At 39.7% G+C, this 15178-nt stretch overlaps 1 protein-coding gene across 2 annotated transcripts in view; it reads left to right on the forward strand.

Annotated features, from left to right (window-relative positions):
- grhl3 (grainyhead-like transcription factor 3) overlaps positions 1–15178 on the forward strand; it is a 33558-nt gene that overhangs the window by 15388 nt on the left and 2992 nt on the right. Inside the window, exons 3-14 of one of the 2 annotated variants that reach the window (XM_015047424.1) lie at positions 6923–7015; positions 8290–8455; positions 8555–8607; positions 9922–10171; positions 10259–10498; positions 10983–11094; positions 12044–12138; positions 12618–12776; positions 12879–12954; positions 13372–13493; positions 14279–14304; positions 14424–14509. In XM_015047424.1, the coding sequence (XP_014902910.1) occupies positions 6999–7015; positions 8290–8455; positions 8555–8607; positions 9922–10171; positions 10259–10498; positions 10983–11094; positions 12044–12138; positions 12618–12776; positions 12879–12954; positions 13372–13493; positions 14279–14304; positions 14424–14509 (1402 nt within the window). In that variant the 5' untranslated portion in view covers positions 6923–6998. Of the gene's footprint in view, positions 1–6872; positions 7016–8289; positions 8456–8554; positions 8608–9921; positions 10172–10258; positions 10499–10982; positions 11095–12043; positions 12139–12617; positions 12777–12878; positions 12955–13371; positions 13494–14278; positions 14305–14423; positions 14510–15178 lie in introns of those variants that run through there. The other variant, XM_015047423.1, reaches the window with a different exon arrangement.

Below are 15178 nucleotides of genomic sequence, written 5' to 3' on the forward strand. Positions count from 1 at the left end.
TTCTCCGGGCAATGCAGAGTTTCTGGGAGTGGCTGCAGCCTCCTTTCTGGGGGCAATAGGAACGAGGAGGCAGTTGAGGGGGTGGAGGCTATTTGAGTCTCAGTAGACTCCTGGAGCCTCTCTGGTGTAGCTCAAATAAAGTGACGACATCGACGAGGCCTGCACTTTCTCCTCAGCTCTGTAGATCAACAGTCCATTCAAACATGCTCACACAACTCGCATTACAACACATTAATGTAATCATTTTCACCCTAAATTCCAATTAATGCTGTTTAACCCTTTCATGCATAGTGGTCTCTACAGTGGACAGCTATCTAAAAGCCATCTTCTTGTGCTTCTTGTGGATTTTTATGTTATAAATGCTCACAGACCATTGAAGTGGACACTAATGTGTCATAAAATACAAGATCAACTACTGGCCTTCAGCTGCAAATGCAAGAAATTATTTTTGTTAAATCCAATATGGCCGACAGACAGAAAAGCATGCCAAGCGACCCAGTCCTTCCTTCTACTATAGACGACTCTTGCAGGTAAAAAAATATTGTGACTTCAGATAACCCCTAAAGAACAATACCACTGATGTATTTTTCAAATAACTTTGTATTTGGAGAAAATTACAATTGATCACCATTGTATTACTGAAATGGATCTTGTTTTTCTCTTAAAGCTAGAAGTAAATTGGTGGCTGCAACATTCCTGCCACTCCTGGATTACGGCGATGTTTTAAAGATGAATGCTTCGACCAAATGCCTTCAGTCATTAGATACTGTTTATCATTGTGTTTGTAGGTTTGTAACCGGTAGCAGAGTCTCGCACATCATTGTGAGTTGTATGCAAAAGCTGAATGTCGTCCTTCAAGCGTACGGAGAAACAATCACCTGATGATCCTGATTTATAAATCTCTACTCGGCTTGGCTCCAGCAGACTTAAACTCTCTTTTACATAGATCTGTTACTTCTCATTCTTTAACAACATTTTTCTTTTGCATGTTCCACGTTTCCGAACTGAAAAAGGGAAGCAAGAGTTTAGTGTGATGCTCCTTCAGCCTGGAATCAGCTCCAGTCTGATTCAAGATGTCAGAACTGGTTTCACTGGACTTATTTCGAGAGATTCTTAAAAACGGGCAACGAGATTCTTTTAAAGAGTGTCACTGTTTTTAAATTGTCTTATACTGTTTTACACTTTTGCATATGTATTAATTAATTTTATTTTGTAACCAGGTTGCTGTGTGCTGCTGACTTCTGCCCAGGTCCCTCTTGAAAATGAGATCTGGATCTCAACAGGGTTTACCTGGTTAAATAAAGGGGGAAAAAAATACAATATTTTTTAAAATATTTTTTTTCCCTACCTTTCTTTTTATGCCTTCAGAAAATAAAAAAATTGGAAAACAAAATCCTGACACAAAGGATCATAATTCATGCATGAAAGGGTTAAAATGGCCCATTACATAACTGTATTGTTTGGATTGTTAGTTTTATTGTTTTCTCCACTGGTTGATCAATGAGACCATCAATAAAAATTAGTTAATTTGAAAATATGACTACAGTGTCCAGTTTAGTGATTATAAGAAGTTCTTATTGTACCTTTTAAAAGATATCGTCCACCCTCACAGTATATTATTTCTGGGTTCATTATTGTCTACAAGGTGTTACCATAAAATGATTTAGAGGATTTCCAATAGTCTCTTCAGTATTTACTACCTGAAAATAAAATAAATTTAACTTTGAGAGAAAACAAAAACGTATTATAAACTACTACAATATTTACAAAAATATTTTTACAGTGAAAGTTTTACTCCAGCAAGTGTATGAAAAGTTTAGTTTTTAAAAACAGATTTAAAACCTATTTAAGAAGCAAATATATATTTTACATGAATTAAATGTAGAAAAGAGCTGACATCAGACTTTTTTTTTCCCCATATGGCTCGCTGGTCCCTCTGATAAAATGGATGATTATTATGATGTTAACAAGAACTATGAATCATTTCAAAGCTTTTTACAGACATAATGTGACTTTTTTCTGTACAATTCGACTGATGTGGGTTTTAAACTCTTGTCCTGATTCTTGCCTTTATACAGTAACTTGATCCTTTTCAGGATCTTTGCAGATTTTGGCTTCAGCTCAGGAATGCAGAAGAGCAAACAGGAAGGAAATCCTGCAAGAGCAACTGAACTTTTAATTAATCTTTATAATAAATGCTGCTAAATGTTAACTTCTAAAATCTGGAACTGAATAAAAAGATGATTTAATTGTCTATTAGCTTAAGGGTGTGTACATATGAGCAAGCAGGTTATTTCCACTCTTTTATTTTTACATGTCTTTCTTTTGAATAATGCTTGATATGTGTCATTAGGGGTGGAAAAGGTTAGCGTCTGCTTCACTTAAACCTGCTGCTTTATATTTATATAAACTGTAGCTGCAAATCTCACCTTACTTTAACAAATGGGAGATATGATAGGTTATCTGCTCCATACGCTTGTGCCATTGCAGTAAGTTAATCTTCAAAACAATGCTTGTATTGTTTCTCTTACGTTTCCATGGATATAGAGTAACATTTGTGGTGTGATATTTCACAATAAAAGCCTCACGGTTCTGCTGATGTTTATCACGGACGAGGAGCTGATGACAGGAGTGATGTCTGGCTCCAGACCCGCATGTTGTGCATGTGCATGAGGCCTCCTAAATGTTACTATTTGAAGAAACTGTCAATCTTGTGATTTCTGTTTTTCCAAAGCCATGCGAAGAATAAACAGTTCAAGGACTGTAGGAATTTATTATCGGCAGCATAAAAGAAAGGAAAGGTTGCTGTAGACGTGACAGGTCTTTACCGGAACAGGTGCAGATTTATTGGTATGAAGCAGAGTTACCCAGTTGGAGGAATAAGAGAACGCTACGTGCCTTGGGCTAATTTTGTTGTCTTAAACCTCCAAAACAAATTCCTTCATGACAAAACAAGGAGTCAGTTCAAATGGAAAGACAACACTAGAGTAAGAGATGCCAAGATATGCTTGGTGTGTAGGAGTGAACACAGAAAATCAGCCATACATAAAAGAATTTAAAAAAAATCTTTTATTTCCTTTTGTCTTTTTTTTTTTTTGTCTTGTGTGTGTAAGAATACGAGTAAGTGTTTAATTTTGACCCATTGTTTAACAGTTGCAAGGGAACGGGCAGGTGGGAAAAGAGGGTGACAGGAAGAGTAAGTGGGATATAGGAGGGTGAGGAAGGAGGAGACAATGGTTTGGAAAAAATAAAGGCGATGAGAGCGAAGACGTCTCAGCAGCAGTCGTGCGTGGAGCCGATGCCGACGTCTGTTTGTGTGCAGCCGAGCGCGGCGGAAAATGCACGCAAACTGCCACGCAGCTTAGCACCGAATTTCCTAGGCCTTAGTCAAACAGGCTGATGGTCATCCATTTTTACCTCACCTGCCATTCTCACACATCAGATTTGACCTAAAATCTCTGGTGTGTTGTTGATTTTAGAGATGATTTAAGGATTTGTTAATTCAGCTTTGATGACATTGAGGTCAAGAGTTTGGTCAGATAATGTCTTCCTCTGCCGTCAGTAAAGTTAATAAAACTTATTGTAACTAGTTTGCTGTTTGTTCCCTGAAAATAAATTTGATGAACTCAACTTCAACTATTTAGAAAGGACACTATGAAACCAACTTTTGCAGCTTAAAGTTACAATTAAATATTTTTTAAGTGCATTTGTTTTTAACTTTTTATTCGTTTCAGTCTAAACTGTTCTGTGCGTTTGCCGTTTAGCTTTCAGAAATGAGTTCTTTGCTCTTGGCTCATCAGGAGTGATTGTTATCAAGCTGAAGGTGCCGTTTCTCACCCACTCTTTTAACCGAAAGGCACAGTGGTGATTTTAATGATTTTGGATGCCAGCCAAAATTCTGCTTGTAACTTAAATAAAGCACCAGGAAGTTCTGACAGCAAGCATCACGTGATGTGCTGTTAACTTAAAGCAGGTGATTCTGTTACAGTGAAGGATCAAAGCTTTTAAATGTGGTGATAGTTTTATTTCGCTTGAAAAGACGAGCTGTTCTCATGAAAGCAGAAAACGGAGCGGGGTAGTGGAGAAAACTCTCAGACTTCGCCGTGTAACTGATCCCAGCCAGGAACATGTTTGGAAAACTTCAAGCTGTAGCCTGTTTCAAGTTTAAAGATATAAAACTAGCAGAATGCTAACTGAGCTCAAGGACAAACCACTCCTAGCACTACAAGCTAATAACAGGACACTGAATTATTTTTTTTAGTATTTTCTTCTGATTGCTGCAACTTTGCCTTCTGAACTTTTTTCTTTAATTTGGTAAAATTCCAGTTTAATTTTTCAACTTGGAACTTGAAAGTTTTTGGCTTCTAACTAAAACCTGAATGTACAATTAAACCACATCCTTAAGCTTCATGTACAAAACTGGCCACTTTATTAGGTACACAATTTAATGGCATATTAAACAAATAGCCAATGCATTTATGTATCAAGGACTCTCTGTGCCGACGTTCAACGTGAGCATTAAGATAGTAAATAGTTACTGAATGTGGTTAATGCATTTCAATCAGCTGCAAATCCATGATGTTAAATATGGACCAAATCTCTGAGGCATTCTGCAGACACCATGCTCAATCTATGCAGGAATAATTAAGAACCACAGCTTTAGAATGGAAATTATGTCAAAACACCCACTGTGACCTCATACTTCTAAAATTTTTAATACAAGACATTGACCCTGAAATATAAGTATTTGTTTGACTTGGAGAAAATTGGAAAGCAAATCCTTTGCAGGATGGACCTTTATACAGATATAGTTATTTTCATATATGTTGTAACAAAAGGACTAAATGCACCTTTTGGTATCATCACACAGAAAAACGGGGACCAACCAGGTGCAGGTAACGCTTTGCTGCACACATTTGGTAAATGATTCCTACCGTACACTCAGAGGACACCTGGTGGGCTGGTGTTAGTGGTATTACCAGGATCTTCCAGGATTTATGTTGTGGTTCCACACAAAAGAGACATAAAGATGGGCGGTGGAAAATTAAACCCAGATTAGGCAGCATTTCACAGCAAAAATGTGAAAATGTGTTCAGCAAAAACAAAGACACCTTTTGCCAAAAGCAGAGTGATAATTATGATCAAGATGAACCACTTATGTCTTGTTGAAAGGTATGTACCACAGAACAATGATTGCACATCTCTTCCTTTCTCTTTCTCTCCCAACGCAAAGATACTTTGTACTCCTCATTTATTTGTTTAACGAGTCAGGGTGGGCGTGTGTGAGTGTGGTTAGGATATCGAAGTGCTGCCACACCAAATTCCCTCGGGTGTTGGGGCTCCCACGCAGTCATGTTAAAGCCGAGAGTTATGACAAATTAAATGTCGGCAAAGTTTAATTTGCTGACAACCAGGAATGCGGGACAAAGCTTTCCAGCTTGGGTACAGTTTGAGTTTTTGTTGCACAGTCATTGTGAAACTGAACAGCACTTGTCTTTCTTTGTACGCATCTCTACCCCCATCTCAATCCATTCATACTTTCACACAAATCAGTAGATGTGATCTGTCCGTGCATTTGTGAATAAATAAGACTTGTTCTAGTTCTAGACTCTGCAGTGTCTTACACCCCCATTTTGTCCAGTTACAAGAACAAACTTGCATTGAAGACTAAGCCTTAGCACGTTAAAAATGTTGGATTTTTGACGTCTTTCTTCTTATTACCGATCCATTAAGGTCATATTTGTGGGTTGGATTGTAAATGTGCATCGTTTGAATCCTGAAATATTGTTTTAAAACCTAACCCAACTTTAAACTCCACTGACCTGTCTGCTACTTGGTCTTCATGATGCTGTTTGTTCACGAAAGAGCAGAGAAAATGGAGTTATACTGAGATTAAATTACACAGAGATGGATATTATTGACCAGTTATGTGACTTCTGAAGGCAGTTGGATAAGAGTTATCAGAATTAAGTAGTAATTATTCTTCCACTTCCCAACTATCTCACAAAATCTCAAAAAATTATTGAAGTTTATGGCTGCAATGTGACAAAATGTGACAAAGTTCAAAGGATGGGAACAGTTTTCTGCTTACAACTCCCCGCTATAGTATTTGCTTTTATTCTGGTTTTACTCTCTCTCTATATATATATTTTTTATTTTTGGGAAAAATAATTTTCCTTACTGGGATCAATAAAGTAATCTTGAGTCTTGAATAACTCAGGATTAAATTTAAAAGAGAATGTTTTACTGTGCACTAAATATTGTTTGTAACATTAAAAAGCTTCCTCTTTCATTCCTGCTATGTGAATATAAAACCAAGGTGTCGCATTCACTCTAACTGTAGGCTGAACTCAATAATCTAAACATAGACCTGCTTGTTTCATCAGTAAAATGGATTAAATGGTGGTTTTAATTACTATCTTCACCTCAGTCAGGATGGTTTGGAATAGAATTTAAGAAACAACAAAAAATAGGTTAACTTAGAAAAACAACCTTTTTTTTTCTTTTTTTTTCTGAGGAATTACAGAAAAAAATCAAAGACAGCAAAACCAGACTAGAGGTGAAAAATGATACTTAAAAACTATTAACATGTTAAAGCCAGGCTCTTGCCCTTTGTCTCTTTCTCAGTCGTTATCAAACCTTTCACACTTGATTGATCCCAAAACTCTACTTTCTAATTCACCTAATGAGATGCAAGAACCTCCCACCACCTGAGATTGTTATGCAAAATAACCTACTAGCCGCAGTGCTCTCATGTGCAAGCATGCAGCTTCCCCCCTCCACCTGTCCTATCAGACACCTGTTGCAGAGCTCTCAGCCAATCAGATGAGAGAAGCAGACTCTGTTCTGGCATGACATAAAACTGGTCCTCATTCAGAGGAAATCACTACAGTTGACTAATCTGTCTGATCTTCTCTGCTAGACTGACACGGAGAGAAGAGTTCATACATACAGTGAATATCTAAAGGAGCCTGTTCAGACTAACTGGTACAGGAGAGATGACCAAAGAGACTGAGTAAGTTTTCTTTTTTAAATATTTTTGATTAAAATGTTAATTTAAAAAAACTGTACTTGTAAGCAGAAGTGTAGTAGTGCTGTAAATGGTTTGTGTATAATTTCCTTTATTTTATTTATTTTATTTTTTATAATTTTTGTTTTTGCAATGTGAAAATCCCTGCTGCTTTTTAACTGGGATTTCTACAGGGAAAATTGATACGGACAAGTTGAATTAAAAGCGCAGAGGCTGACACACACTTTCTGGATCCGAGGCTGCAGTGGGTCTGTTTCAGCTTGTGTCGTTGCTAACCTAGGGGCCAAGGAGCACAAAGGGATTGTGGGAAATGAGAATCTCCTCTGGAGGTGTTGGAGCGCAATGACAGCATGCGATGCATTGAGTTACACGGCGGTGAAACGTTAGAAAGGAGCCCACCTTATCTGAAATCAAGGCCTGGTTTCTGGGTGAAATGTAGAATAAGTCTAAGCGGGAACGTTTATTTTGTCTGTTGCATCTCTGAGCATTTGGAGGAGTTTTTAACCCAAGTTGGGGAGAAATTGAAGTTAAAAAGTCCAGTTTCCAAACTTGGAATTTAGTTGGGAGTCGCAACATACATGGGATTTCTTCCCCCTGTGCTCTGACTCAGACGTAGCTGTGAATAACTGTGGTCTCATGTGTCTGTCAGCACATTTTATTAACTGTTTATCCAGGCTAAACTGCTGCTGTTTGTTCATTAGTGGCTCCAGACTCTCACTAAAGAAGGGGAGGGCAGGGGGCTTATCCTGGCAGGATGCCTGTTTACAATCCAATGTCACTGTGAGTCTTTCTAAACAAGTCCTGTCCTCCCAATCCCAGCCTGTAGTTATTTTACAACTGAGATGGAAAAGCAGAGCTAGCCTCTTGGTTATAGATGCTGGCTTCTTTTTAACTGAAAATACATCGGATTGCATTTGTGCAAATAAGGAGGTTTATACAGGATTTAAGCATGTGGTTTCTGCCCTGTTCACACTTGAAACCACAAAGCGCTACACCTGTGTATGTGCGTGCTTGTTTATGTGTTGTTGAATCCTTTTGACGCGGCGGCTCCTCAGGGTTCTTAGTCAGCTCTGTGGTTTTGCAATCGAAACCCTCCATGCTACAGGGCAAGTATGTACAGTGCTCCAAGGCTCAGGAACCTCTGCAGCTCGTCTCCCTCTCACTACGGCTGTCAAAACCTCTCACACCAAGAAAATGCATGTCTTTTTATGCCGTTTTGTCCAAATAAATCAATCTAAACTCTGTGGTTCCTGCTGCAGGACTCTGGGACTGGTCTTTCAGAGCGAGAACTTCAGCTATAACCATTGTACAAACTACGTAATGGACTCCTGGCCCTACCTGGACACCCCCAACCCGGAGCAGAAGATTAGAATGCACCCTGGAGAAACCATGACAGCCTTATCAATGCTTCAGGAACAGTGCAGGGTACAAAATGTTACATTTTCACACCTTAATGAATTCATTTCTTGCTTATTTTGATGTTTTTATTTAATGCTTTTGAATTTTGTTCTTTTCCACAACCAGAAAGAGCAGAAAGCTGCTGCCTTCAACCGCAACATCTGCAAGCCAACAGACAGGTGAACTGCATTTTACAGAATTCCCAAATATCCCCCCAGAATTCCCTAGAAGTCCATAATTAAATCATAAAAAAAAATAAAAATACATTGACCGTGAGAAACTTGAGAAACAGATGTTCTTCGTGTCACGTTCAGAAATTTAATCCGTGTTTTTATTCCCTTCTCACTTGATGAAACTTATGACGGTCATAATTCATAAAGGAAAAATGGCATGGCTTTAGGAGGTCATAAACTCCTGAGTGGGTAATCCCGTAGCCAAACAGAGCGGGAGGGATTATTGTCTCCATTCACAGACGCTTTCTCCATCATCGTCTCCCTTTCTGACAGTTTCACAACAGGTTGCTGCTGCTCCTTGTTCCTCCTAAGGTGGCTGAGAAAAGGCCGCTGCCGGGGTGCAGTGTTGTCCCCTCAAACGCTTTCAATGGAGAAATGCAAACACAGGGCCGGGGAAAGAAGGCCCGGATTAAGAAACAAATAGTTCCCACCCACACGCAAAGCCTGCTGTTCTGCAGGCAGCTTTTGGCGCTTTAGCTGCTGCACGCGTCGCCATCTTCAGTCGCATTCAGTGGTGCTTTTTGATGTGGGAGATGTGGCTCTCCACCCAGGGCTTTATGCTAACAGGGGGTGGCAAAAGTTCAAGGTTTCTATACATTATTTGTTTCCAGCTGAGTGGAAGTGCAACCCTTCCAAGTTAATTAAAAAAAAATATGGACCACTGTTGGCTAACAGTGCTGAAGTTTATATTTTGCACAAAATTTTAAATTTATTTGGCAGGGATAGAGCCCAATAATTAACATTTCTGTTAAAAAAAGGCTATTTTTCATCTGTTGCCCTGGACAATGAGTAAATTATCTGGCTAAAAACACTCAGGTTATACAAAACAAGGTTAAAATGACGAAGCTAGACAAATATTAAACATTAAATACAAAACGAAAGACAATACAACAGAATTATTGTAAAAAATTATTCATATAATCCTTCATCAAGATGGCAAACCACAAGTTGTCACATGGTAAATTAAAGAGATACATTTAATTATATTTAGTTAAGTTGAGAATAGATTATTCTCTAATGAACACCAAGTTTTTTACACTAAATTGTGAAAAACATCCCCATTTAGACAAAACTGGATCAAGTTATTGTGCTATTTGTAAAACCTTTACTGTGTGAAAACAAAAACAATGAGTTAAAATCCCTTCTCATTTCTTTGACCCCTGTATTTTGTATTATGTTTATATATATTCACATGTTTAGCTCACATATCCGTTGTTGCTGGATTCTCTGTTGAACGTTTGCTTCTTTCTGACCTGGCAGGACTCTGACCGTCAACGACCCGGTCCTGAAGATCCTGTCTGAGATCGTTCCCGCCTCCCACCCTCAGGAGGTCCTGGGACTGAAGCCGATCTCCTCCCAGCCCATCATTTCCGCTCCCGGCTCCTCGGACACGTACGCCACCCTGAGCAGCGTCGTCGCCGACACGTACGACAAGCAGGAGCTCAGCAACATCTTCGACCTGATGCAGAAGTGGCCGGACAACACTGCGTTCGCTGACCCCAGCGCTGAGGTCAGCCCGCTGCCGTTGTCTAAAAGATGAATCTTTGTTGTACGTTTAAGTGTTTTTACTAACATATCTGCGCGGCGTGGGGTTCAGACTCTTCCCTATAGCGACCCGTTTCCTGAAAGCCACCCCAGCCCCGTCTACTCAGGCTCGTACGCCAGCTCCTCTCCGGAGAGGCCCAGGAACGACTTCCAGTTTGCTCTCGGATCTCCTGCTGCGTTGCCTCACAAGTCCAGCGAGTTGCCGATGGTTTACCTGAACAAAGGCCAGTTCTACCCCATCACTCTGCAGGGAGCCGACAGCAGCGCCTGCCTCACTGCCACCAAAGTCAAGGTGAGTGAGTCATTGTATTAAAAAAATCTCCTCAAAGTTTTGCTTAGTTTTACGTAAAGACATTAGGAACTCCTGTGGTATTTTTTTCCCTAAGGGTTTGAGGAGCAGGTATTATTCTTATTTTATTTCTGTGTCGCAAAACCAGCCCTTCCCAAATGTTTGTCCCTCCCTGGAAGCCAGCTCTGTCGGTGACTAATGCCCTGCTGACAGCCTGCGGACAGGGCTTGTGCCATACAATTTGTTTCTATGGCAGTTAAATGGGGCTAGAGTGGAGGACAGCTCAGCTCGGCTGTGTTAATAAAAAGACAGAACAAGGAGGGGAGAAGGTGTGGTGTTCTCACTGCTCTTTTGTTTGTCAGGAAAATCAGAGGAGAAAAGAAGGATTTCCCGTCATGAATGAAACGTATTGTTGTTCAGTAAAAACAGAGATGCTCATTTGAGAAATGTGGCCTACTCACTGACCTTTCTGTTTTCTCCTCTCCAGACGGTGGTGATGGCTGTGTTTGAGAACGACAAGAGCCCAGAAATGCAGCTCCGCTTCTGGAACCACTGGCACGCGCGCCAGCCAACTGTCAAGCAGAGGGTTATTGACATCGGTATGTTTTTTTTAACACACGCCAAAACACGAACGTGTGATCAGTCCGAGCATGTTTCTGGTTTCTGAACTTTCTCCTCAAAAACAAGCAACAACAACCAAAATAAAAACGTAAAGTTATAAATCATTTTCACATTTTTGAGTCAGAAATTGACTTTCTTTCCCTGTTGAAAAAATAAGTGGCAAAGAGAACGTGTGCAAATTCTGTGACAATTATGCACTTTGACCTATAGGGGGAGCTATTTATACTTTCTTTACTTCTTTGCTAGCGGTTTTTCTTTCTTTTTCATATCGTCACCTAAAATAAAAGTAATTTTTAAAAAATGTTTTATTTTTTGCCTAATTCATCGTTTGGCAAAAAGTGACTCAGGCCTTTATTTTAGGAAGGTGACGATATGTGAAATAAAACTGCTAGCAAAGAAAAATAGTGTAAATTGTGCCGCCTATTGGTAAGTCCTTTTTTTTGGCCAAAGTGTTTTTTCATCTTTTGGAAATAAAAATGAAGAGATTTATGACACACAAAAACAGGAAAGCGCGATGAGTCCCTGCATGTTTTTGGTTTCTGAAATTTCTCCTCAAAAAGAAGCAACAAGCAAAAATGAACTTTTTCCTGCTGAAAACTTATGTAACACAAAGAAAGTGTGCAAATTCTGTGACCACTGTGTGCTGTAACATTTAGGGGGAGCTACTTACACATTATTTTATATATTGTCACCTTCATAAAACAATATTCTAAGACACTTTCTCTTTGCTTAAATCATCTTTTGGCAAAAAATGACGTAGGTCTTTATTTTAGGAAGGTGACAGTTTGTAAAAAAACTTTTTCTGAGAACATCCAGTTACCAAAACATGCATGGACCGTTTTAAAATACGCGTTAGAGGCTGTTTTTGTCTCTAATTTTGAGAAAATTTTACCTTGTAAAATATTTATATCTCTTATCTTCACACAGCCGACTACAAAGAAGTGTTCAGTGGCATCAGCAACGTGGAGGAGGTGGCCTTCAACGCTTTCTCCTTCGTGTGGAACCCCAACGAGGAGGCGAAGGTAAAGACGGCACCTTGTCCTGATGCATGCACGGTTTCTCTGCTGTCGTGAGCTGCGTTAGCCGAGAAAGTTAAACGAGATGCGTTAGCTGACATGTTGAACGGCAGAGCAAGGGAAACGCTGGCAGTAAAACAAAACAGAAAAAAGAAAAAGGAGCGGCTGAAGAGGCACAGCAGGAATGTAAAATATGCCTTTTCCCTGTCAATCTCCAGCAGACCTAGCCTCTCTGCTGGCCCCTGAGGTGTTAGGTGGGGCCAATAAACCTGCTACAATTGGGCACTAGTGTGGGAGACGAAAAGATAACTACTTAGAAATAAAATTTAAAAAAAGTGCTGCAGGTGTTCCTGTTTTCATTCAAACTGAAGTTCCCTCAGGAAAAAGAAGGGGAAACTCACCTTCTTGTTCAATTTAACTTTCTAAATAATGCACATGAATAATAAAAAAGGGATTTAAAATATTTTATTCTTCTTTCCCCTCAGATTTACATTGGAATAAACTCCCTGAGCACCGACTTCTCCTCTCAGAAAGGGGTGAAGGGCTTGCCTCTGAACCTGCAGATCGACACCTACGACTTCAGCTCAGGAAACAACCAGCTCATCCACAGAGCTGCCTGCCAGGTCAAGATTTTCTGCGATAAGGTAATCCACTCACATTCATTCACTGTTTTTCCAAAAGCCGTGTAAAACAGGTATTTGTGGGATCGGTGCCATTATTGTAACCTCCTGTTTGCGTGTCTGCAGGGTGCAGAGAGGAAAATGCGTGATGAAGAGAAGAAGAGATCCAAGAGGAGGGGAAAGAACACTAATGATGCACATAGTGAGTGTTTTTTAAAAAGAAAGGGATTATTATTACTTGTCCTGTTGCAATAAATTGATTAATCGAAAATAAACTAAAACAAGCGCAATAATTTCCTGTTGCGTAATTTATCCTTTTTCTCGTTTCTTTTTTCCTACTAAAAACTGGATGATAAAAGTCTTATAATTCATTTTTATTTGTTGTTTTGTTTATTTATTTTGGATATTTAAAATGCCTTCCAGTTCCAGTGTAAAATATTCATTAGAATTTAAAGTTTACAATTGTGTTACTTAAGAATGTTCTCAAAACTACAATATTATCATTTACCAGAGTAACTTGTGGGACATTTTGCAAACTTCGATATTGTGACAGGCCTAATTATTACACTGTCCAATGAATAATAAGCTCACTTTGTTGAACCTCTTGGTTTGTTTGCAGCCAAGTCTGTTGTGAGCAGCACCATCGGCTCCGAGTGCACCTTCTTCAAAACTCTAGACGACCTCGTCACTCAGCCAGTTCTCTTCATCCCAGAGACACACCTCACCAGCTTACAGCGCATGGTAAGCCCCTCGTTAATAACCTCTCTTGTCTGCGTGCACAGCCCTGCAGGTGATGGGATAGGCACGAGCGAAGCAGGGAAAAACTGTGGGAAAGTATGCAAGGACGGGGGTGGGCTTGGGAAACTGGAGGAAGCGGGACTGCGATGTTAATAACACCAGTGAAAGTGAAGCTAAACACAGGCGTCGCATCAGATAAGCTAATTGGAGTCGAAACCAGGCACATGTTTAACCATCTGCAGCCTGAACATGTGGCGTCTGAGCCTTGGGGGCTTGCACGAAAGCACGCAGACAGCCAGGGTAACATCCCCAGGTCGATCCGCCGCACGTCGCCCTCATCTTATTATTTTTTTACATGTCCTTCACTCATCAGAGCTACAACAACAGTGTGGTTAGAGAGCTGTTCAGACAGGCCAGCTTTCCCACAGTCCCTAAGCTTTACATGGGACACGTTGTAGAGTTTACGTAGGAGCCAGTAAATGTCAGGCTACTAAGATGCTAAATGGATTTAAAATGCAAATCATTTTAGATTCAGAATAATTAAAGTTAGGGTGACTCATGAAAAGAAGTGGATACCTGATTGAATGGTGTGATTAGGGGTATGATGGCACTATCTGCCTCTCCTCATCAGTATCCACGTCAGAGTGGTTCTGCTAGAGGTCATGGGAAATAAACACTTCAAGCAACGATAAAATGTTTTTTTTTTTCATGAAGGATATTAGGCAACGTCTTTATCAGTGGAGCTGTATCTAATCAGATCTTTCTTCTCCCCTCCATTGTCTCACCAGGCCACTCCTATGGACGACATTGAAAGGTAAGCGCATGTAAAAACACCCCAAAAAAAGAAAAAAACACATTATCCTGTGGATGTCTGTCACCTTTCCATCAGCCGGTTGCTTTTGTCTGACGTGGCTGTTGGTTTTGTGTTGGCAGGAGTTGTCTGAAGAGGCTGTATCCAGACAGAGAGCAGAACGGCTCTCCGCCCAGCAAACAGACACGCAGAGAAGACCCACAAAGAGGTAGAACATTAAAAACAATCCTAACGCAGGCATGGGCTGGCTCAGGTTCTCACGCCGGGACGACCTTAAGGAAAAACATCAATATCATGGAGTTAATGCTGCCATTAGGAACAGTTTATTTTGATCATGATACCTGGAATTTCCCACATTAGTTAGCTTATTGGTTTATTTTTACGTTGGTGGTTAACACAAATGAGGCAATGTCAATAAACATTGAGTGTAAAAGTAGGTACAAGACACACAAACAGAAAAAAAAACCCAAACTTAAATTGCAACAATAATGGCCCAAGTCCAACAAGTAGGAATTTTCTAAATTAATCATGTGAATCAATGTGCATATTTTGGAGATTTGGTTTTAGAAACTATCTCCTTCCTTCAAGTGGAAGAATACTTTTTTTTTTTTTAAGGGATTAGCCTCCTGGAATATGTTGGTTTTACTTTCTGATTTAGACTCCTGCTAAGTTTGCATGTACTTACTGTGCATGATGCAATGCCACTCTTACCTTACCAACTATAAAACAGCATCACGTTAAATAAAATGATGTGATTCTCTAGTTTTCACACCATTTTTCTATTCAACCAAATTCCTGTTTGTGATGAAAGCAAACATTTATTAGCCTTATTTTTAACATATGTGTGGAGCAACATATGTTAAACTTTTCATTTCAT

The sequence above is a fragment of the Poecilia latipinna genome, unplaced genomic scaffold (assembly GCF_001443285.1).
Source record: "Poecilia latipinna isolate Pla-1442-1.1 unplaced genomic scaffold, P_latipinna-1.0 Scaffold826, whole genome shotgun sequence".
NCBI lineage: Eukaryota > Metazoa > Chordata > Actinopteri > Cyprinodontiformes > Poeciliidae > Poecilia > Poecilia latipinna.